Raw genomic sequence first — 22134 nt, forward strand, 5'->3', positions numbered from 1 at the left:
CACGTTCATTTTCAATGTCCAGAGAGAGTATCGTTTTCAGGGATCACCTAAAAAGCAGTCTTCTTGAAAGAATAGACACTATTTCTGTTCTTATTGCCATCTGTATTACCGACACGTAGCACGGAACAGAACCACAATTTCTAGATATGTTATCCATTAAGAAATTTTCTGGAAATGGCTACGTAGTTCATTGTGTCTACGCTTTATATAAATGTTAATTTATTGCTGATGTAAAAAGAAAGCTAAACATCCAATTACACTCGTATAATATTCAGCAAAGTTGTTTAAAATTCATTTTCGTAAAATTAAAATTTATTATTCCGAGTTTTTAATGTTTTTAAAAATGTGTTCCTTCCACTAAATTACAGGTATTGTACACATCTAAATCAGGAATCACTTTGTCAATTATATAACTGATGATCCTACAGAGAATCCTGTTATCCTGCATATATATATGTAGCTCACTTTGTTATTATTTTCAGATCAATTATATATAATTCATATATAGCTTATATAATCCATTCCCATATAATACTCTGATATCATGTCGACTTTGGAAGATAAAATTTTGGGAGAGAAGTTGCACTACTACTGTAGCAGTTCGAGTGAAGATGAGGAAAATGATTCTGAAGATTCCAATGAGGAAGCTAATGATGTAAAATGTATTGAGGATAATGCGCACTATGTTGCGCCTGCAGAATGGGATGGAGTTTCGAATAATACAGGACCTAAAGGTGTGATAAAGGTATGAAATGAGCTTATGATGCTAATTCTAGTTTGTAATCCATTGTAATTATTAATTGTGGAAAAAATACTAAAATCCATGTAATTATATTTAAGTCTTATTATCCAATATACATAAAAAAAAATAACTGTTAATATTAAGAAAATAATAAGAAGTCTTATTATCCAATATACATAAAAAAAATAACTGTTAATATTAAGAAAATAATAAGAAACTTGTAATATTAAATTGACATGTATTTTTGATAGGATTGGCAAAGATACAAGCAACTAGAAGCAGAAAAGCGAGAATTGCAAGAAAGAGAAAAATTGCAGTTAATTAAAAAACTGAGTTTAACATGTCGCAGTGCTTTGGACGAGGAGAAGGAAAAGCTGAATGAGACAGATCCAGATTTGGAAAATTTATTGACCGATGACTTCCTATTGGAATACCAAAAGCAGAGAATGAAAGAAATGCTTGCAAAAACAGAGAAGCTTTACTTTGGAAAAGTTATTGATTTAGAGAGTGCGGATCAATTTTTGCAAGCTATCGATGAAGAAGACAAATCAGTGACTGTTATAGTTCATATTTATGAAAATAATGTACCTGGTTGTGAAGCTATGAATGGATGCTTGATATCTCTCGCTGAAGAATATCCTCGTGTGAAATTTTGTAGGATTCTAGGTTTGTTAATTAAAAAAAAAAATTATGCATATAAGGTTTATTAGCCATCATTTATTAGATAAATTTAAAATGCTCCTGTCATCAATTTTAAAACTATAAATTAATAGAATCTTGTTTTTATTTTTCAACAATTTTAATAAATTCAATTAAAATCTTTTATATTACTCTTTCAGGCTCAATTGCAGGTCTCAGCAAACAATTCAAAAAATTTGGCGTGCCAGCATTGTTGGTATATAAAAAAGGACAAGTTATAGGAAATTTTGTACACATGACAGATCATCTGGGAATGGATTTTTATTCATCAGATGTGGAGATGTTTCTTATTGAACATGGAATGCTCATTGACAAAAACTGTGTACCTCTCATCATTTCAAAAAACGAAAACGAAACCTCTAGTAATTAAAAAGAAACTTTAGTATTAAGATAATTTAATTTCGCAAGAAATCTTTTAATAAACGGTGTCGAATAATATATTAATTAAAAATCACACAATGTGTAAGATGTTTAACAAAGAAGAATCAAATATAAAGATTATAAGATATAAATATTTATTTTTATAGGAAAATACTTTTTATAGAAAAATACTTATTTTTATATATTAAATATTTAATTTTATTATCAAAATATTCTCCAATTTTATTTTAACTTGTCTAAAATATGTTTCTTTTTTTTTATTGCATTGCAAAGCTGCGAGTAATTTTCCAATATCTTATCATATTCTGTGTTTCTCAAATTGTCATAAAGCTTCTTTAAATCTTCCTTTTGACGAATTTCATCTTGGATTGCTTTCAATTTCCCCTCAACTAGTTGATTTAGCATTTTGAAAGCGATGACTGTGGTTGGGGTCTCCTTGAACATTCTGATTGTACAAGAAAGATTTGTTAGTTTTGCTTGCAGCTCGGCAACTTGCGCCTGCAGTAGTAAATGTTCTGCTTTCTCCAAATATGCTTGGTTCATATCCTCATATTTCATCTTATTCCATTTGTCGATTAATTTTATGTATTTCAGAGAATCGCTTTTGCATTGCAAAATTAATTCCTCAATTTTATTCTTCCACTCTACTGCTGATATGTCATAATATGGAAATTTAATATGAACATTGCATTCATCGCTCTTCAATGCCTTTTTGACATCTCCTCCTAATTCTTCATATCTGTAATGTACAGAAATGAATATAATTATTAATAAGATATTAAAAATTTATATATATTATACTAAATATTTTTTTATAGATATTGATAGATATATTAAACTAATAAAATTATTTTTTAAATAGTAATAATGACATATTTACCTTAATATCATATCGTGTATTTTTTCTCGAAGCATTGTTTCAATGCAGCATTTAATCTCTAATTTCTCATCAGGATTTAAATCAGATGATGGTAAATCAATAATTCCCAAAAGCATCAGTTCATCCTGCATATGTTTTATTGATGAAGGAAGATGCATATACTTGTCAAGTTCATGATTTAAGAGCAGTACTCGCAATTTGTTTGCTGTGCTCTTAGACAGAACATCTTGGTGATTCAAGGATGCTTCTTTCACACACTGGTAAACAATATTGGCTTTTCTGTGCTCGTTTATATTTTTTTCGCACAATGAAAAAGACTTCATCGCTTTCTCAATTTCATTCGTGTCTTGCATTAATCCAACTTTATTATTATTACCAGAGAGAAACCTGAGATTAATTATTTACCCTTATTTGACTGTTATAATAGGTAAAAAATATTCGAAACAAACATGTCAGTGATGTAAAAAAAATCATGGGACAAGTGGGATGCACAATCTCTATCGACAAGGAAATTGGAAGTTGGTAGCAGTGTATTGGCTCTCTTTTTCGAGCATGCGCATTGAATGGGAAATTTTTTAATTGATTTTTTTATTAACAATAATTACAATATTTCTAAAATATTTTTAAAATATTAAAATATTTTATCATTAACAATAATTAAAATTATTTCTATATACCTTATATTACTTAGTAATATATAAAATTATTTAAAAAAATTGAAACAATTGAACAGAATTTTAAATGATTGTTTTGAAGAATTTTTTCCTTAAAATAAAAACAAATATTTATAAGTTCGTTTAATTAAATAATCACAAACATGAAAAATAATATATTAAATAATATTTAATAATAATATATTAAATCAATATATTAAAATCATTCGTATTCATTTGCCAATATTATTCGCAGTTTATTATTTGCAAATATATGTCGCAGAAAAATAAGTATAAATAAAATTAAAATGTAAAATAATTCTGCGACCCCTATAAATAATATTGGCAAATAAATACGGATGATTTTAATATATTGATTTTGTTATTTTTCATACTGAAGAAGACTAAGTAAAGTCGAAAACGATTGTGATTATTTATATAATTAAACGAACTTATAAATATTTGTTTTTATTTTATTTAGACCTTAGTAATTAGCTCGTATTATTGGTCCTAGAATTTTTATTATTGCTTTGCAACACACGAACAGTATTAGTGATATTATTGTTTAATTTTTGTCTTAATTTTTTCCTTAATTTTACATTATAATAATATAAAAAGATATAGGAATAATTACTGATAAAGAAATGCCAAGGAAATTTTAAATTTTTATTTTTAAAGTTTCTCGTTATTCGATACGCGAAGATAGAGGTTACCAACAAAAATTTGCGGGGACAAAAATTTCCTATATAAGGATTTTTTCCTAATAAAAAAAGCTCTAGGAATTCCCTAGAAAATTCCTTAAAATTCCTAGAAATTTCCCTAAATTACTTTTTTCGAAATAACCGTTCGAGACGAGCACGACGGTCGACCATCTCGTTGGTTTCGCACGGTCGTCGGCGCAGTCGGGCAGTGTCCGCGGTCGGCACCTCGCGATGCGGAACGTCGCGTCGCGAAACGACGATTGATAATTGTAAGTGCGTGCGCGCGCGCGCACGGGAGCAGGTGTGCGCGTGTGCGTGTGTATGTGTATGTTGCGAGTGTGAGGCTCGCGGATTCGGCTCGACGTCACTCGATTAGCTCGCCGGGCATGGCGATCGCGCGTTGTTAACGGCGACGTACGCGAACCGTTCACCGCAACGTCGTCCCCTCGGGAGGGCGAGAACGTCGTTCTGGAGGTGCCGCGAAGCGAAATCGTACGGCTCGTCCTAGAGAGAGAGAGAGAGAGAGAGCGCGAGCGAGAGCAGGAGCTTGAGCGAGGGAGAGGGGGAGATGCTCGGGCGCACATGGTGACATCGTCTTCCGGGTCAGTTGGAAAGTAGAACCGAGGCTTAAGCTCCGTGTTTATTAAGGTTTCCCCCTTCCCCGGATGACGCCGCCGCCGACGACGACGGCGTTCCTGCGGCACTTTTGGCGAGCTTACGGAGAGGCGACGCTTCCATGGGGGGAGGCCTATGGGGTGTAATGGCGATTGGGAAGGTGTTTTGTTTAATGAGATTGCTGGCGAGGACGATGCTTGACTTGTTGCGTTGAGTTTGGGCTTTTTTTCGTATTAGTATGCATTTGACATCATCTCTTTGATCTAATGAAGCTGAAGCTGTATATAAGAAATTATAGGAGATAACTTGCAAGTATTGATGATCAGACAGGAGTGGATTAGAAAATTTATTTTTAAGGGAATTGAGGGATATTTTGGCGAATTTTAAGATAGATATTAGATTTTATATTATTAATATTAGATTTTCATTCCTGATGTTATTGTGGCATTATTGCAATCGTATAATGCAATCTGGAAGATTGACGTTTGATGCTTATTGGAAAGAGCTATTTTACTTAATAAGGGATGTGTATAAAGATTATATCATTAATTCTATTCATATGCATTTTATATTTTAAATTAATATTATTACGATATAGCATCGACGTTTAATGGTGATTAAAGAAGCTAGAGAATTTATGAAACTCAAGCTCTTTTCAATAAGCATCAAACGTCAAACTTCCAGATTGCATTATATGCTTTGATTAAAATCCAATAATGTCACAATAATATCGAGAAATAAAATTTGTGAATTTCATTTGCACGATTAATACTTGATTAATTTATATATTATTATCATTGATACATATTAGCTGAAGTAGTCTGGAAACTGTACAATGCAATTTGCGAGTATTACATTTAATATTCTATGACAATTACAAAAACATTTTGTATATGATTGGGATTTCAAATTTTATATTTAATCGGGATTTAATAGGAATCTTGTATAGAAAAATCAAATGATGTATCATATAATTTCATAATTATTTATTATTAGATTTGATTAATATCTTGTATATATGATTAGATATTTCTGTATGATAACTGCAACATTATCAGTTATTTATTATCACTCCAATATATTTCTATATTAAAGAAAAAGCATGAAATTAAATTTATTATAAGTGACTCATACAAATGTAAAAGCTGTGTGTATATGTGTGTGTAGATATTTATTATCAGAAAATATGAAGTATCTAGATACATTCATAGATACTTGAAATATATCTAGATAAGATAACACTGTCAATGAATCCCACAATAAGCACCACTGATACAAATCTGATATAAATCAATCTACCATCATATAAGCAATTATATGAGTGATGCAAAATCACACCTGTCTACCATAGGAACAGCACTCAAGTATTGATTGCAATAGCATGGTGTGTTATGGGAGGAGGGAAGCCCAGACAAGAAAGACAGACCTACTTATTATAGTATATCTTATATTTACATCATTTAATTCTTGCTTTTATTAATATTTTCTTCTGATATCCTGTATAAATTTATAGCAAGGTTTAACATTTATTTTCTAAATTTATGTTGGTTACATTTTTATCAAAGTTTAATTAATATGTCAATTGACAGCTTCATGATTATAAAAATTATTATCTTTTATTATTAAACAATTTGTTACACAAAATTAACTTTTACTATCATTGATTCTGAATTGTGTTTTTATACTTTTCTATTTTTATATTGTATTATATTTTTAATATATATATGCATATGTATGTGTATTTTTTATGTTATTTTGAATTATTTTTATTTTATTTTTAAAATGTGAATAATTTTAAATTTTGGAAGGAATATATGGGGTATTAATTTTCTAAGAAAGGTAGATACTCAAATTCTGTAAAGGTCAGGAAATCCAATTGACTGTGCTAATGTGTGATAGCTATAGACGAGTGATAGAAAGTGGTGCGTTTTATAATATAATACAAAGACATGATGTCTAAATACAGATTTTAGTTACGATTATCAATCGTAAATTTATTTTTTTCAATACACAAATTTCTTTCTTATACTACTTGATAATTTAATATGATTTATTTAATTGATTAAAGTTGGATTATTCTTAAATTGAATTAAAATTGGGTTACACTTAAATTGTGTAAATTGTAATTAAAAAATATAATTAAATTAATAATTGATTATATTAGAAAATAACAAAATAAGAAAAGCAAAAAGAATATTTTATTAAATAATACATTAAATTTTTTATATTAAATTTATTAAACATATGATTATTTATTTATATTATTATATTAAATTTTTTTTGTTAAATGTAAATTAGATATGATTGATTAATAATTAGTTTATATAAACATACACACACACATACACATATACAAACATAAAAAGATTGTATATATATTTATCTAAATATTCTAACACTTCAATAATTATTAATTAAAATATAGATTTAATATTTAATTCTTTTTTTTATAGATCTTGATGCAATGAAGTGCTTGAATGACAATGGGCTGAAATACTTGAATTAGAATACACATAATATCAAATACATATTATCAGTGAGGTAAGACAATAAAATTTTTGTTAAATGTTAATCAAAATATTTAATATTCTTAAAATAATTAATTTTAAATTATATTCTTTCTGTATACATGTTTAATACATGTATTTATATTTCTAAAATTTGCTAGTAACACCTTGTAATATTTTATTAAGGAAAAGAATATTTTATATTACGTATTTTTTAAAATAAAATAATAAATATAAGATAGTGGAAAATAATATTGAAAGCATATATGAAGTATAATTTTATTTTCTTATGTAAGTTTACAGTCAGACATGGCAGCCATAGAAGAGAAAAAGCGAGTCGGTGGCTCCAAAGTGTCAGCCATCGCGAACATCTTCCAGTCCAAGCCGCAATTGGACAATTTAAACCATAGAACGAACAATATTCTGTCGGAGGGATTTAAAGAGCCAGCTGTCCCGCTGAAAGAATCCCCGACGCAAGTAACAGTAGTCAGAACAGAGAGTCATGTAGCACGTTTTAACAATGCTCGAGCTCTCTTTGAGAAGCTCGGCGAGGAAAATAAATCAAACAAGCCGTAAGTGTGCAGTTTATATTATTAAATTTTATTTTATTTTATTCTATTTTACATTTTGTTCTTTTTATAAAATGATAATTATATATTTTTGCTTAATTTTATCAATCAATTATTACTTCTTTGAATTTTATCAATTATATTATTTTTACATTTTTGTATTTCTTAATAAAAGTTATTAATCAATTTATAATTATACAAATTAATATTTTAAATTGTTTTTTCTCCCGTTCTTTTACTCTCTCACTTTAATCACATTGATTATGTTATTACATTACACTTATATATATTATTATATTATGTTATTAATTTTTCTTATAATTAATTTTATTATATTATATTATATTATTTTATATTTTATACTATTATATTATATATTATTATATTATTAGTTTCTTTGTAATTAATTTTTAATTAAAATTAAAATTCTTTTCATAATTTTACATTTATTTGACCTTTCTCGTTTGATTTATAGGGTGGACCGGGTTACTAAACCCAACAACTTGCACGGTCTTCGATCTCGCTCTAGTTCCGCGAACTCGGGTTCCGGGTGCACTTCTCCCGCGAGGTCGCCCCGTCCTCGTTCACCTTCTCCACCGGGCAGTCGCGAGCACCTGAGCACGTGGAGCGCTAGCGTACCTGCTTTGAACGCGGAGCGGCATTTCGAGAACGGCCACTGTGCGCCAGAACGACGTCCTTGCGCAGGTAAGGTCGAGCGAACGTTAGGCAAAGAGAACGATCGTCCGGAACGGCCGGAGAAACCGGAACGTCGGCCGAACTCGAAGGAGCTTATCGAGAAACAGAAGAATTGGACTAGCCACTTCTCCAAGACCAGACCGAGCCGCTACAACTCCGACCCGAATCGCTCGTTGGTCCAGACATCTCTAAACTCGCAGAACGCTCAGAACCAGATCCAGCAATCGACGTCTGTCGATGCCTGTCAGAATTCGGTGAGCGCGATCAATGACTCCACCAATCCGGCGACCAGGTCGGCGAGCTTCTGTTCGGCACGTTCGCCCCCACCGCCACCTCCGCCTGTTCGGAATTCGTCCGCAGCCGGCAGGAGAGAACGACCGGCGAGTATAGCTGTCAACCCGTCCGAGCTATTGGAAAGCCCGGAATACGCGACGGTAGAGAGGTTTGACGATATCTCGCCAACCATTCCCGAGTATGCCGTTGTTCAGAAGACGAAGAAGCTCCAAGATAATACAAAAGAAAGTCAAGACGGTGGCGCTGGTAAGGCTCAAGATGCCACATTGCCAGAATATGCTGTTGTGCAAAAGAACAACTCGAAGGCAGCTTTGAAATCAACAGAGAAGGAAGCTCCCAAGATCAGTGCAAGTCAAAAAAGCACAGCACCTCCGGAGACAACTTCAGGAAATAAGATTGTAACTTCGAGGTCTACAGAAAGCGCCAAGGACATTTCTAAGATCACTTTGCAGAATTTAAAAAGCTCGGCATCTGTAGATGCAGTTTCAGCAAATAAAACTGCGGTTGTAAGGTCAGTAGAAGAGACCAAGGAGATTTCCAAGCCCGTTGTGCAGAGTTCAAGAGGCTCACCAGTTGCGGAGGAAGTTCCAGGATGCAAAAACGCAATTTTAAAGCCAGCGGAAAACTCGAAAGAAACCTCGAAGAATTCTGCACCCGCGGATGGAGCACCAGTATTCAAAACTGCGATTTCTAAGCCAATAGAGGATTCAAGAGAAAAAACTGAAGGATTAAAAGAAGTTATAAAATGCTCGACTGCTGCAGAAAAAACTGCAGAGTCTAAAACTGCCGTCACAAATGAATGTAATAATGATCTTTCCGGGCAAACCAAGCCATCACCAGTATTACATTACGAGGTTTCTAGTCCAACTCGAAGCGTCTCGACGGATAACGTCCTAGTAAGGAGGGAGAGCGATTTGCTGGAGGCACCGGAATATTTTAATTGTCCTCCAAGCCCGATTCACTCGCCGGCAAAGACCTCTGAATGGAGAAATGAGTGGCTGGCGAAGAACGACGAGATCCTAAAGAGAACCGTGGATCTGAAAATCTCGACGAAGGAAGCCCCGGAGACCGAGTTGCGTAACGAAATCATTAGACCGGATCCAAGGCCCGATTGGGCCAGACCGACCGCAAATGCGAAAAGGAAAGACACTGTGGTGGACGAGAAGAAGGGTGAACTGATACGCTCTCCAGAATCCGAACTGGGACTGCCTTCCGTAGGCACAGACAGCGCTTCCTCTAGCATGAGCTCGCCTAGCTCACCCTCCAAGGATAGCAAGGAAGAGAAGGCGGAAAAGGAAATGTCGGAAAAGCATCAGACAGGTAAATATAATTAATTAAGTATACTAAAAATATTTTTCTTGTGTAACTTTATATATATATAATTACAAAAAATATTTTAGGCTCGGAAAATTTTATTTTTATTATCCACAATGCATATAATTTGAATTATTAATATTATAAATTGAATTGAATTTATTTTTTGATTTTTATATTATTTTAATTTATATTTTGATTTTAATTTAATATATATTTATTACACTCGCATATATGTATGATAAATAGTTTGTTTTAAATCCCCGCATTTTTCTTTACGAGGCATTGATAAAGCCAGGTGATTTTTGCTGTCGTGGGCCGAGATGGCAGTAGGCCAAAACGCCAAAAAGTAAAAGTACCAGACGCAATCCCCCTTCTTGCTCCCCTTTTCTCCCTCCCTCATTCTGTCGCCTTCTCCTACCAGTGTGCCACGGTATTATTTATAGAAATCACTGTGCAGCTTGTCCAGCGGCCAAACGTTCGTGCTTCGTCGCGTTCACTTTGCAAAAGTGTCTCTGGGACTTTTCACAGAATTTTGGAATTTTGAAATCATCAATATTGTGCTCCAAACAAATTCTCGATTATTATAATAACTTGTCCGAAAGTAAAATGAATTATAATGCAGTTTGTACATTTTTGAAAACAGCAAGTTTATAAAAAATACTTTGATATATAAACATGATATAAATTTCTGAAAATAGAAAATATTAATTTGTTAACAAATACATATAAAATAATCTTTGGGAAAATATTTTTTTTTGGAAACAGAGGAATATGTTTATATAGCTGTACACAAACAAAATTTTTTTTATTCTAAATTACTTCTATGTGCGTATAATATATAATATATATTTCTCTTTTATAAATTATAATAAATTAATAAAAAAATTTTTTTAATTTTAAAAATTGTGTGTAAATTGAAAATTTAAATAAAATGAAAAGTAGGCACATAAATTATTATAAGAGAAAAAAGGAAGTGAAAGTTTTTATACTGAGTACTTTTCTATAATAAATCAATTTAGGAAATATCAAATCTTAAAATATAAATATATATTTTTCTATAGAAACAATTTATAAATCGAATAAGAGCTTTACGAACCTGAATACTGCTAGTTAAATATATACAACTAATCATTTTATTTAAATAACTCGACAGAAATAAAATTGAATAAAATTATATTAAATAATTCTTCTTTTAATATAAGACTCTATCAAATTTGTATTTGTATCATAATAAGAATTTATAAAGATAAAGGTTATATTCTGTTGTGAATAAATAATATGCGGTAATTGCAAAAATATAGACAACTATAATATAATATTTATATATGTAACATTGTGTTTTTTATGCAATCAAAATTTTTATATCAAAGTGAAGTTTAAAGTTCTACGTACTCCAAAAGGACATAAAATTATGTGCCTGCGATTGCTTTGCATTGATTGTGGAGGTACTTTTGGAGAAGGATGTTGTTTAAATACATTTTTTAGAGTAATAATTCCAGTTTATAATATTATCATTAATTTATTTTGAAATTTCAAATAAAATTTAAAGTAATAATTTCAATATTTTTATAATATTATTAATTTATTTTTCAAATTTCAGGTCGCAATAGTTATGACTTGGAAACAGAGGACCAGGAAAAACCAGCCACGTATCAGAGCTGCATCTCAGATATGGAGAGCGTCTCCGAAAAGGACCAGTTTCAGTTCAATGAAACAGACACGACTACAGTCATTCGACGTTCTCACGTGCGTCTTGATCTCCAGGCTGCGGGTTTAGGCCCACGTCCGCCTTCTGTAATTAGTTCTGACCAGGAATATCCTCCACTGGAACATAAGGATATTCCTGTGCCCTCTCCATATGCTAAAAAGCTACAGAGTGAAGATACTGTTCCGCAGAGTAACGCTGAATGCAAAATACAAACTAAGCCGAGCACAGAAACGAAGAATGATAGCGATACTACAGAGGTGAAGATCAATTCTACGTCTGAAGATTCATTGTCAGAGGCTAAAGTGAAGTCAAGCAGCGATGGAGTATGTCAGAAGACTGTCTCGAATGCGAAGAACGATCAAATCAAGATTAGTGTAAGGGAAAAGATTGCAAAGAACAGGGAGGAAGTCTCTGGCAAGCGTTCCAGCTTTGTGGAGGCGGAAAGCAAGATTGATAGTGTAGACAAAGTGACCCACCGCAACCAGGAAATGAACAATTTTGGATCTATCGCAAAGGAAAGCAATGATGAGGAGAAATATACGACAGAATTGGTGGCCAATTCTGACGTCAGCAACAGAAAGGATTGCATTGCGGCAGTGAATAATGTTTTAAATAGGAAAACGGAGGACGTGGAGCAAATCCAGACAACGTGGGAGCAAGAGAAGCAGAAGGCCGAGCTGGCGAAGCTTAGATTATCAGAAAACTATAATCAGGGTTCTCCGCTGACATCTAATGTGATTTCGCAAAAACATTCTGGCAAAAAAATTGAGCATTCTGCATCAGAAAGCAGTCAGATCGATGACAGTGACTCCAGTGATACTAAAACCGTTACCAATGTTGAGTGCGTGACGATGGATACGCAAAATAATTCTCCTAAATTGACGGAGACACCTTCAAAAACTGGTGTCAATCATATCGCTCCTGTGACGCCAGATACCATGACTCCGGACGAAGCTGAAAATCTGCTGAGCTCTCGGTGAGTATTTTATGTAAGTGGGAAAAGAAATTTTTAATTAGTGTGTGTTAGATTGCATTTGAAATTATAAACAATAAGAATTTTAACAATAAAGATTTCAGATGCTATTTCTGAAATACTTTTATCGATATATCAATGTATTAATATCAGATATTAATGAAAAAAAGCATCTTTTTGTGGAATGGTGCTATCGTTGTTTTTGAGAAATAGATTATAATTTTTGCTCCTCAATCAAGCGACTGCATTTTTCATAATGTGTTTATATATTTTACGGTATAATCAATATTTCTTTTTTGCTACAGCTTTGATATATGTAATTTTTTATTTAAAGCTTAATATTGATATTCATTAATCTTATTTCCTTTTATTTCGATTCTAATACGTTCGTATTTATTTAAATGCAAATCTCCCGGTCGCCTTGGTCTACACAGCATCTTAGAGAAAAAGATCAGGTGAGTATGTTACAATTTTGCAATTTTGCAATTGAACCACAGAAGCACAAATATGTCATTTAATAATTGCAAGCTATTGTATTGACATATTTTAATAGATTTTATTATTTTTCATTGAATTAATTTTGTTACATCCAATGAGAGACTAGAAGAGATTCAGAAAGTTGTTTCCAAGAAGGAGAAGCTTTTATTAAGAAGTTTATATTTTTAAAATATTTTTCGGTGACAAGATTATAATAAATCACTGTCAGATAAATATCAAAAAATGAAAAAAAATGACAACCTTCCGGAATTGAATATCAATTAATTTTTTTCAAGTTGCATAGATGAAGAATTTCTTCCAATTAACATAACTGCTTCTGTCAAACTGTTCAATCGCAGAATTGATTCACTATCAGCGACACGTAATTGTTAGTTCGTAAATCAAAGTTGAATGACTCGTGAACATAAATTAGACAAGGTTCGGCATTGCTATCGGATGAGGAGGCGCAGGAGATAGCGAGGCTGCTGTCTCCCACCGGTGCCGATGGCGTGGCAGGTGATGGGATATCTAATGACAAGAATAAGGAAGGACAGGACAGGGATAGCAGAGACGACCAGGATAACACGCCCGATTGGCTGTCCGATGTCCTGTCTGCTCCTGATTCCAGTCTTATCAATAGCGCTACTCACGATTATAGGTGAACGAGTTTATTTTTCATGTCCTTTTGTTGCGCGTCTCCTTTTGCATCTTTTAATTTCTATTCTCTAGTATTTATATTTCATAACGAGAGATTTTAAGCTTTAAGATTCCTTATATAATGTTAATTATTATAAATATATTATAAATATTATATATATTATAATAATATATTATATATATATATATATATATATATATATATATATAAAATTATATATTATAATTATATATATTATAAATATTAATATAAAATTGTGTGTGCGTGCGTGCGTGCGATTGGAGAATTATTAAATTTTCTACCTTTGAATAATTGAGATTTTCCGAAGCCTTTTGACTTCTCGAATACTTGATATTGTATTTTTGGAATTTTTATAATCTTAAATTTTTTTTTCTAATTTTTTTGAATAATCTTGAATCTCATCTTTAAGATTCTTGAACTTTTAGGACTGTTGAAAGTTGCTAGGATTCTCTCTTAAATTTAAGATTCTAATTTTAATATTAATTTGCTGTTGATAAATATCTGTTTCAGTCTGTCCCATAGATCCCGCAGTGACCTGACGATCGACTCGTTGACAGAGAGCCAAATAGGATCAGTGACTGGAAGTGAGAGTGGACTATTAGGCTCCGTCAGCAGCTTAAACGACACTCAGGAAGCTAACGATGATACCGAAACTGAGCATCAAGACGAATATGTTCCGACTCCAGGAAAAATTGTAAGATATAATACAATCCTCTCAATATATATATATATATATATATATATATATATATATATTTTAGTAAATTAAATTAGACTGATAAATAATAACAAAAAAATTAGAGAAGAAATTGATTTAAAAAATATATTTTTTACATTAATTTTTACTAGAGATTTGATCTATATTATATCTTATGAAATAAGATTCTCTTTTTATTAGTAGAAAATATACATTTGTCGATGATTTTCGATTAGATTCGAGAGTTCTATTATTGACCTTCTCAATATATATATTTTTTTCTTTTTTTAAATTAAACTAAATTAGACTGATAAATAATAACAAAAAAAAATTAGAGAAGAAATTGATTAAAAATATAATAAAAATATAAAAATATAAAAAAATATATTTTTTACATTAATTTTTACTAGAGATTTGATCTATATCATATCTTATGAGATAAGATTCTCATTTTATTAATAGAAAATATACGTTTGTCAATGATTTTCGATTGGACTTGAGAGTTCTATTATTGATCTTGATATATCGATTGATCAGGTACTCGTGGAAAATGGTGTGCACTATTTTGAGGACGGCCACTTTTGGATGGAGGTCGCGGGAATTCCGGAATCCGACGAGGATGACGAGGATTATCCATCAGCCGTGCCTGTGAAGAAAACTTCCAAGGTGTCTTTCGACACCGGACCCATGCGCGTTTACTCCACGCACTCGGTCAACGAATACGATCGTCGCAATGAGGACGTTGATCCTGTCGCAGCTAGCGCAGAGTATGAGCTGGAGAAACGTGTCGAGAAGATGGAGGTGAATGAAACAATATTGGCGACTTTTTAAAATCTTTTCATTGCCAGAAAAAAACCAAAATAATAGCAACTGATTTGAAAATCTAAATTCTTAATCTAATTCTCGAGCAATTTTTTAAATATAATATTTTGTCATGATTTGATAAAAAAATTGTTGAGAGTTATCTTGTGCGTTCCCAATGATGATGATGATTTATCCTTGCTCGCAAATATTCCGTGACGATACTTTTTGGCCACTCCAATGAGAGCCTGAGGCATCTTGGAGTACTGAGGGAACCAGCTTTGTAATCAAGCTTTGTTTCTTTATTTTTTTTTTAATTAAACACTTTTATTTAAGAAACTTGCGATACTAATCAAAAATGAAAAAAACACTTAGGTCTTCCCAGTCGAGTTGATGAAAGGCCCGGAGGGTTTGGGTCTCAGCATAATTGGAATGGGCGTGGGCGCGGATGCAGGTTTGGAGAAGCTGGGCATCTTCGTGAAAACTATCACAGACAAAGGTGCGGCCGCGCGCGAGGGACGAATCCAGGTGAACGATCAGATCGTCGAAGTCGACGGTAAGAGCCTAGTTGGCGTGACGCAGGCTTACGCTGCCAGCGTGTTGAGAAACACTTCCGGTCTTGTACGATTCGTCATTGGCAGAGAGAAGGATCCCAAGAATTCAGAAGTAGCGATGCTGATTAGGCAGAGTCTCCAGGCGGACAAGGAAAGAGAGCTGGCAAATGCTGCCAATAGGTAAATATAATCCGTTTAAATACAGGGTAGACCAAAAGTTTGGATACAGTCGAATATCTTTCTTTACACCAATTGATTCCTCTCATTATTTTGTACATAAAAGTATTAAAGTAAGATAATCGAAAAATAAATATTTTACAAAATATTTTACGGTTTATGTAAAATTAAGAAATGATTTCAAGCTTTATAACTCAAAAAGTGCTTGAGGGAAAAATATTTTATTATAGTATTTCCACCCTGTATAATTCATTCACATAAGAGTGAGAAAGAGAGAGGAATCTGTACGAAATAGATCCGATCTTAAAGTGCTGAGAAGAATTATAATTTCTATAGCGATTATAAATTCTACGCGAATTATACTTTAATCAGCCAATTGAAAGAGATCATTAATTACTCTTGTTAAACAGGAAACTCAATTTCTCTGATGCATCCCCCGATGGCCAACGAGGCAGCGAAGATATCTCCATCGGTAGCGGGATCAGTGGAATCCCCGGTTCGCCTGCGATGTCCTCGTGTTCAGAAGGGGAACCAGCTCACAGCCCCATCGAGAATTATCTATCACCATCTAGTCGTAGTCGATCTCCGATACTCGGCTCATCCATGCCACAACACACTGCCACTTCTCAAAGCGACGTAGACAGTCTGAGATTGCTCTTGCAAGAGGTATCTTGTTTGGCACTTTAGCGTTTTATACTTTATGAATCGCAGAAAATATCTTTTTTTTTTTTTATTCAAAAATCTTACAAATTCATTCAGCAAGATGCTTTACTTATATGTATACATGTGTAGTAGTGTTCGTTAGTATTATTTTTTGTAAATAGTTATTATTAATACAGTTTTCAGCAATTGTATTTTCATATAGTGCGTTTTTTTGTATATATTTCTGTGCGTATGTAAGTGAGAAGTTTGTGCGCGCGCGTGTGTATCACATGTGTATGTAAATTTACTGCAATCGCACGGTGTGTATCATTGATTTTCTTTGTTTTTGTTTTGCTATGTGTCTCGTTGGTTGCTTGCAGAGTCAATGTAAACTTGCAATAGCGGACGAGGAAGTTGAAAAGCTCAAAGCAAAGGTAACGTATCATTATGATAGTTATTTAAGTAAAAAAGATAAAGTAATTGTAATTGATCTCTTGATGAGAATCATTCAAGTAATGCTACACATGTAATTGCTTGGGAATTAACAAGGATTCATTGATATAATGTATAGAAAATTAATCTAAATTCTATTTAAAAATCTATCTTTCTCAGAAAAATAGGAGATATATCGATATGATTCGATCCACATGATTGCACTTATGCTTTAGCATGCTTTTTTTTCCTCAAGTCTTGCAAACTTGTTTTGCTTTCATTCTACCTACAACCTCACTGTCAAAAAAATGCATGGAATATTAAATGTATAGTATTTTTAACATAAATTTAGGTACTATTGGTTGAATCTATGAATTTTTATTTTGTGACTGAAGTAATAATATTAATACGCTCATGATACAGATCTTTCATATGGTATATTTGTATGTCTTACAGCAAGCTTTTGAAAAATATATACAAGGTGTTTTAGATCACCCATACCACCATAAGATAATCGAAAAATGAATATTTTACAAGATATTTTATGGCTTATGTAAAATTAAGAAATGATTTCAAACCTCATAACTCGAAAAGTACTTCATGGAAAAATTATTTATTATAGTGTTTTGGAAAGCTCTCGAGGTAAGCTACAAGAATATGAAAAATAGGGGGTTCCATTTAAAAAAATGCACTTCCGGTCTGAATCGCCTATTTCCGGCCGGAACCAGAAGTTGAAAATATCACCATTCGATAGAACGCACCCGATTTATAAAGAAAATGTTTTTACTTTTTTGAAATAACCACTTTAGTTTTTAAATGGGTGGTACGGATAATCTAAAACACCCTGTATGTATGCATCTTCTGCTCTTTTCTCTTCTCAAAGAAGGATTAAGTTTAAATCTATTGTATATATACATATAATATTTATTATATATTTCTGATAATTTTAATTGTATTATAATCTTCGTATAATGTCTTGGACAGCTGGTGGAGTTGGAGAACAGCGGAGCGGGCAGTGAGGAATACGCGGCCAAACTACGGGAATCAGGATTGCGTCTTCACGAGTCGGAAAGAGCGTTAAGTACTGCCCGCCAGGACCTGTCCACGGCCAGGGAGATGTTGTCGCAAGCGACGGCGCAAAACGCAGCGTTGCAGCAAAAATACGCAAGGGCCAGACGAGCCGCCAGAGAGCTGCGAACGGACATTGCGGCCAGGGACGAGTTTTATCAGCAGTTATTGCAGGAGAAAGACACAGAGTACAATGCGTTGGTGAAGAGTCTCAAGGACAGGGTACGTAGAGGGTTGACGAATCAGTTTGGCTTTCACTAAGCCAAGTTAAATGTTTAAAAAAAAATTTCTTTCAGGTGATTACGCTGGAGGTGGAGTTGACGGATACGCAAAGACGATTCGGTCTGCCGGTACGGTTGCCATACGACAATACGACTGCCAGGATAGTGACGCCGCAGCTCTCCCGCCGACAACTACCACCGCCACCTTCGTCGACCAGTTGCCAGCTTTCAGACACGGAGACTTCCGATCTCAGTAGCCCAGACGATGGCGACAAAACCGCGACTGTGGAGAGAAAACTGCCTCTACCAATGCCGGTGAAGGAGGAACTAGATCGCGCCGTACCAGCCCATCGTTTATTAGATAATTCCGCCGGCAAGAGCAAGGCAGAGCTGGCCAGCCGAGGCGGCCTGGCGAATCGTCAGTTGCCCAAACGCTCCGGAGGCCTCAGCAATAGCAGCTCCGTATGTTAATTTTTTGCATTAATCCATGAAAAATCGTATTATGAATTATACATTCTACTCAATATGCCATAAAAAATGGAATACATAATTTTTAAAAATTAAAATACGAAGAGATGACCAACATTAGATTATTGTTATAATCTATAAGCATTAGATTATAGCCATTTTTACTATAATGAAGAGTTGTATATGATTAATGAATAAACGTTGATTTTAGGATTACGGTCTGGATGAATCGGGCGATAATACGGATGATGACTCTTCTTCAAAACTGACCTCGCAGGACAACAGCAGCAGGTCGCCCAATGACTTTACGTGCAAGCAGTCCAATTTGAGTTCTTACTCCAGCACTTCGTCTATCAGTTCGCTCAAAGGCAAATCGCACATGGATCCTATACATGCCACTATGATCCGGCAGCACAGTACTATTAGCTCGCAAGTCAGAGCCATGACCGAACAGAGCTGGCCACAGTCGCAGAAAAGTATGTCAAGTATTGTTTGCTTTAATATGATTTATTATTGAATATTATTATTATTTAACATAATTTATTTTTTCATAGAAAAAAAATACTGGATGCAAGTCTTAATATAGATCCAAAATCGTGATAACAAAAAAAGTTGTTAGATATACTTCACGATAAATTATTTTCTTATATTTTAATTTTGGATGCATCCTGTATACAAATATAGTTTTATTTTATGTTCAATTTTATATCGAAATATTAAACTCTCTAATTTTATATTTCTTCAATACACGTTGAACAAAAAAAAAATGAATTTCTCGATAGCTTTAACTGGACCTCCTGCATCACTGGCGGAACAACTGAAGCAAGTTTTAGCCGAGAGAGAGAAACGTCTTGGCGGAAATGACTCCTCGCGAGAAAGCTCTGGAGACTTCAGTGATCTCAATAATCCTCATAACGATCCAACGATGGTTACGCATCATCTTGTGGAGGAGATACGACAAGCTGTTAACGAGGCTAATCAGAGAGGTAAAAGAAAATAAATTGAGATTTAAATTACAATCAATTACAAAAGTACGATTTTATCATAATTAAATTAATTATTCCTCAGTGAAAAAGGTGTCGATTTCCCAATCAAACTTAATCAGCAGTGCAGGCGCACCTTGGCACCATCCAGGAAGTTCTCCCTCAAGCTTATCTTCGGGTGGTTCCGTGAGTCCTCCCGGTGTTGATCCTAGTCCTTCAAAAGCTGGTAGTCTCGCAGGTATTTTGGATACTTTATATATTAATGTAGTCCCAGCATTTTACTTTATTTCCTCCTAGGAATTAAAATTTTAAAAAGTTTAAATCAAAATTATGGATATTTCTTTAAAAAAATTTAATTTAAAATTAAAGATAAATTTTTCAGTTTCTTTTTTCAGTTTTCTTTTTTAATTTGCTTCTTTTTAAAGCGCTATCAATATAATGCTTTATTCAAATCTATAATCTCGCTTTACTCGCTTAGCAATCTTAACAATGCACGACTTTTTGATTAAAAATATTTTTTTTTCATCAGAATTAATATTTATTTAAAATATTTAACAACAGGATAAAAAATAACAGGACAGTTATTAGAATAAAAGATGCAAATATCAGAGGGATATGGTTAACGATTAATTGGCAATAGCATAATAAGATCTGGCTATATTTTATTTATTTTCCATCATGCATGCATTATCAATATAGATTCGAGCACAGTTTGGTTGCCCGCTCACCTAAGCGACTTTGGTTTAGGTGACAAAAAATCTCACTTCTGGCAGAATGCACCAGTCATGGATTGGTCCAAAGAGCAAGTGAGTATATTTGATTGATTTTCAAAAAAAAGATAATTTGCAATTGAGAAGATTTTCACATGCATACAAATTAAATAAATAAATATAAAAAAAAAACGGATTTTGTGTTGGAAAAATGTTTTATTTTTTTAGCAACTTAATATCATGTCATTTTCTTTCTTTTTTCATCTTTTATTATCATAAAAATGATTACATTTTGCTTTTTTATTTTTAATGTCATACAGTTTCACAAGTATCTTTTTATAGGTTTCCCAGTGGCTTACGGGAATTGGTTTAGAGCACTATTCGTCACAATTTTTGGATAACGGCATCAACGGGAGCAATCTGCTACGTTTAGAATCGAGGGAATTGAAGGCTTTAGGAGTTTACGACGAAGCTAAGACGCATCTGAAGCGTAAACTGAAAGAGTTAAGAGCTCAGGCCGATCGAGAGCGCAAGGAGCGCAAGGAAATCGAGCGAATGCGACGAAAAGCTGAAAAAGCCGCGCGGAAAAAATAGCTCGAGAGCGAAGTATAGACGCATTCAATATCAATTAGAGACGCCCGGTAGGATAATGCGGATTTTCTCGACGCTAGGTGTACAGGGTATCTCGAAAGAGGTCAATAGAGGAATTAATAAAATGATTCATACATATATCTCAGAATTTATTTATTGAAAAATTTTATTTATTGAGAAATATTGGAGATTGAATTTGTTGTAAGAAATTCGAATGAAAAAGCCGTCCATTTGATAGGATGTCATCTAGAAAGTTACATATTCTTGTCATATTTATGAAAGAATTGTATGTAAGCAAGTTTTTCAAATAGTGTGCTTTTCTGACAGTTTTCTCTTTAGTTTAATGTTTCTTAAAATAATTCAAGCAGCATATATTTGACATTAAAATCATTAAATAATTTCTGATAATAAATAAGGTCATAATTATTTCAAATAATTCATAATAGTAATTAAGCGAATAGTATTAATCTTGTAATAAATTAATTTAAAGGAGTAATTTATGCTTAATTATACTATAAATTATTTGAAGTAATTACATAAGAGAATTGTGTATATAATATATACATATATAAGATATATATATGTATATATAATAATTTGTTGTTTTTTAATGTCATTTATTACAGTCTAATTTTAATCAGAAGAATTATTATATTTCAATAATCGGTTTCTGTCAACTTTTGATAATTCTTTTAATTTTAAAAGAATGATTATCAAAATTTTCATTTTAAATATTTTTTAATAAAAATATAATTTTGCGAAAGTACATAATTAGCCGAAATAATTCCTAATACTTGAAATTATTATTACAATTATTACAATTTTCATAATAATTTAAGTTACCTCTCTGGGACACCCGGTACATACTGGCGTTTTTTTTTTTTTTTTTTTTTTTCAAG

General features: G+C 32.8%; 3 protein-coding genes across 8 annotated transcripts; 2 read left to right on the plus strand and 1 right to left on the minus strand.

Annotated features, from left to right (window-relative positions):
• The first annotated feature begins 218 nt into the window (after nucleotides 1-218).
• LOC105249701 (phosducin-like protein) lies at nucleotides 219-1945 on the plus strand. The gene is made up of 4 exons (XM_025405949.1): nucleotides 219-368; nucleotides 483-745; nucleotides 994-1408; nucleotides 1582-1945. The coding sequence occupies exons 2-4, from the start codon at nucleotides 545-547 to the stop codon at nucleotides 1809-1811; spliced, it is 846 nt and encodes a 281-aa protein (XP_025261734.1). The 5' UTR covers nucleotides 219-368; nucleotides 483-544; the 3' UTR covers nucleotides 1812-1945.
• A 97-nt stretch (nucleotides 1946-2042) lies between these two features.
• Nucleotides 2043-3167, minus strand: LOC105249702. Its single transcript, XM_011255358.3, has 2 exons — nucleotides 2703-3167; nucleotides 2043-2561 (listed from the first exon to the last, which is right to left on the minus strand). The coding sequence occupies exons 1-2, from the start codon at nucleotides 3053-3055 to the stop codon at nucleotides 2045-2047; spliced, it is 870 nt and encodes a 289-aa protein (XP_011253660.1). The 5' UTR covers nucleotides 3056-3167; the 3' UTR covers nucleotides 2043-2044.
• A 1098-nt stretch (nucleotides 3168-4265) lies between these two features.
• LOC105249703 lies at nucleotides 4266-21599 on the plus strand. 6 transcript variants are annotated; one of them, XM_025405929.1, is made up of 19 exons: nucleotides 4266-4831; nucleotides 7125-7212; nucleotides 7475-7750; nucleotides 8223-10057; nucleotides 11655-12738; nucleotides 13170-13190; nucleotides 13646-13870; nucleotides 14402-14585; nucleotides 15126-15389; nucleotides 15765-16123; nucleotides 16531-16786; nucleotides 17143-17196; nucleotides 18179-18484; nucleotides 18559-18945; nucleotides 19163-19427; nucleotides 19734-19937; nucleotides 20020-20172; nucleotides 20634-20740; nucleotides 20987-21599. In XM_025405929.1, the coding sequence occupies exons 3-19, from the start codon at nucleotides 7488-7490 to the stop codon at nucleotides 21236-21238; spliced, it is 6219 nt and encodes a 2072-aa protein (XP_025261714.1). In that variant the 5' UTR covers nucleotides 4266-4831; nucleotides 7125-7212; nucleotides 7475-7487; the 3' UTR covers nucleotides 21239-21599. The 6 variants fall into 6 exon arrangements, with proteins under 6 accessions (XP_025261714.1, XP_011253661.2, XP_011253663.2 ...); XM_011255359.3 differs by having other exon boundaries at nucleotides 4266-4658; XM_011255361.3 differs by having other exon boundaries at nucleotides 4266-4658; nucleotides 20682-20740.
• The last annotated feature ends 535 nt before the right edge of the window (nucleotides 21600-22134 follow it).

This window comes from Camponotus floridanus, unplaced genomic scaffold (assembly GCF_003227725.1).
Source record: "Camponotus floridanus strain SB8 unplaced genomic scaffold, Cflo_v7.5 scaffold127, whole genome shotgun sequence".
Lineage (NCBI taxonomy): Eukaryota > Metazoa > Arthropoda > Insecta > Hymenoptera > Formicidae > Camponotus > Camponotus floridanus.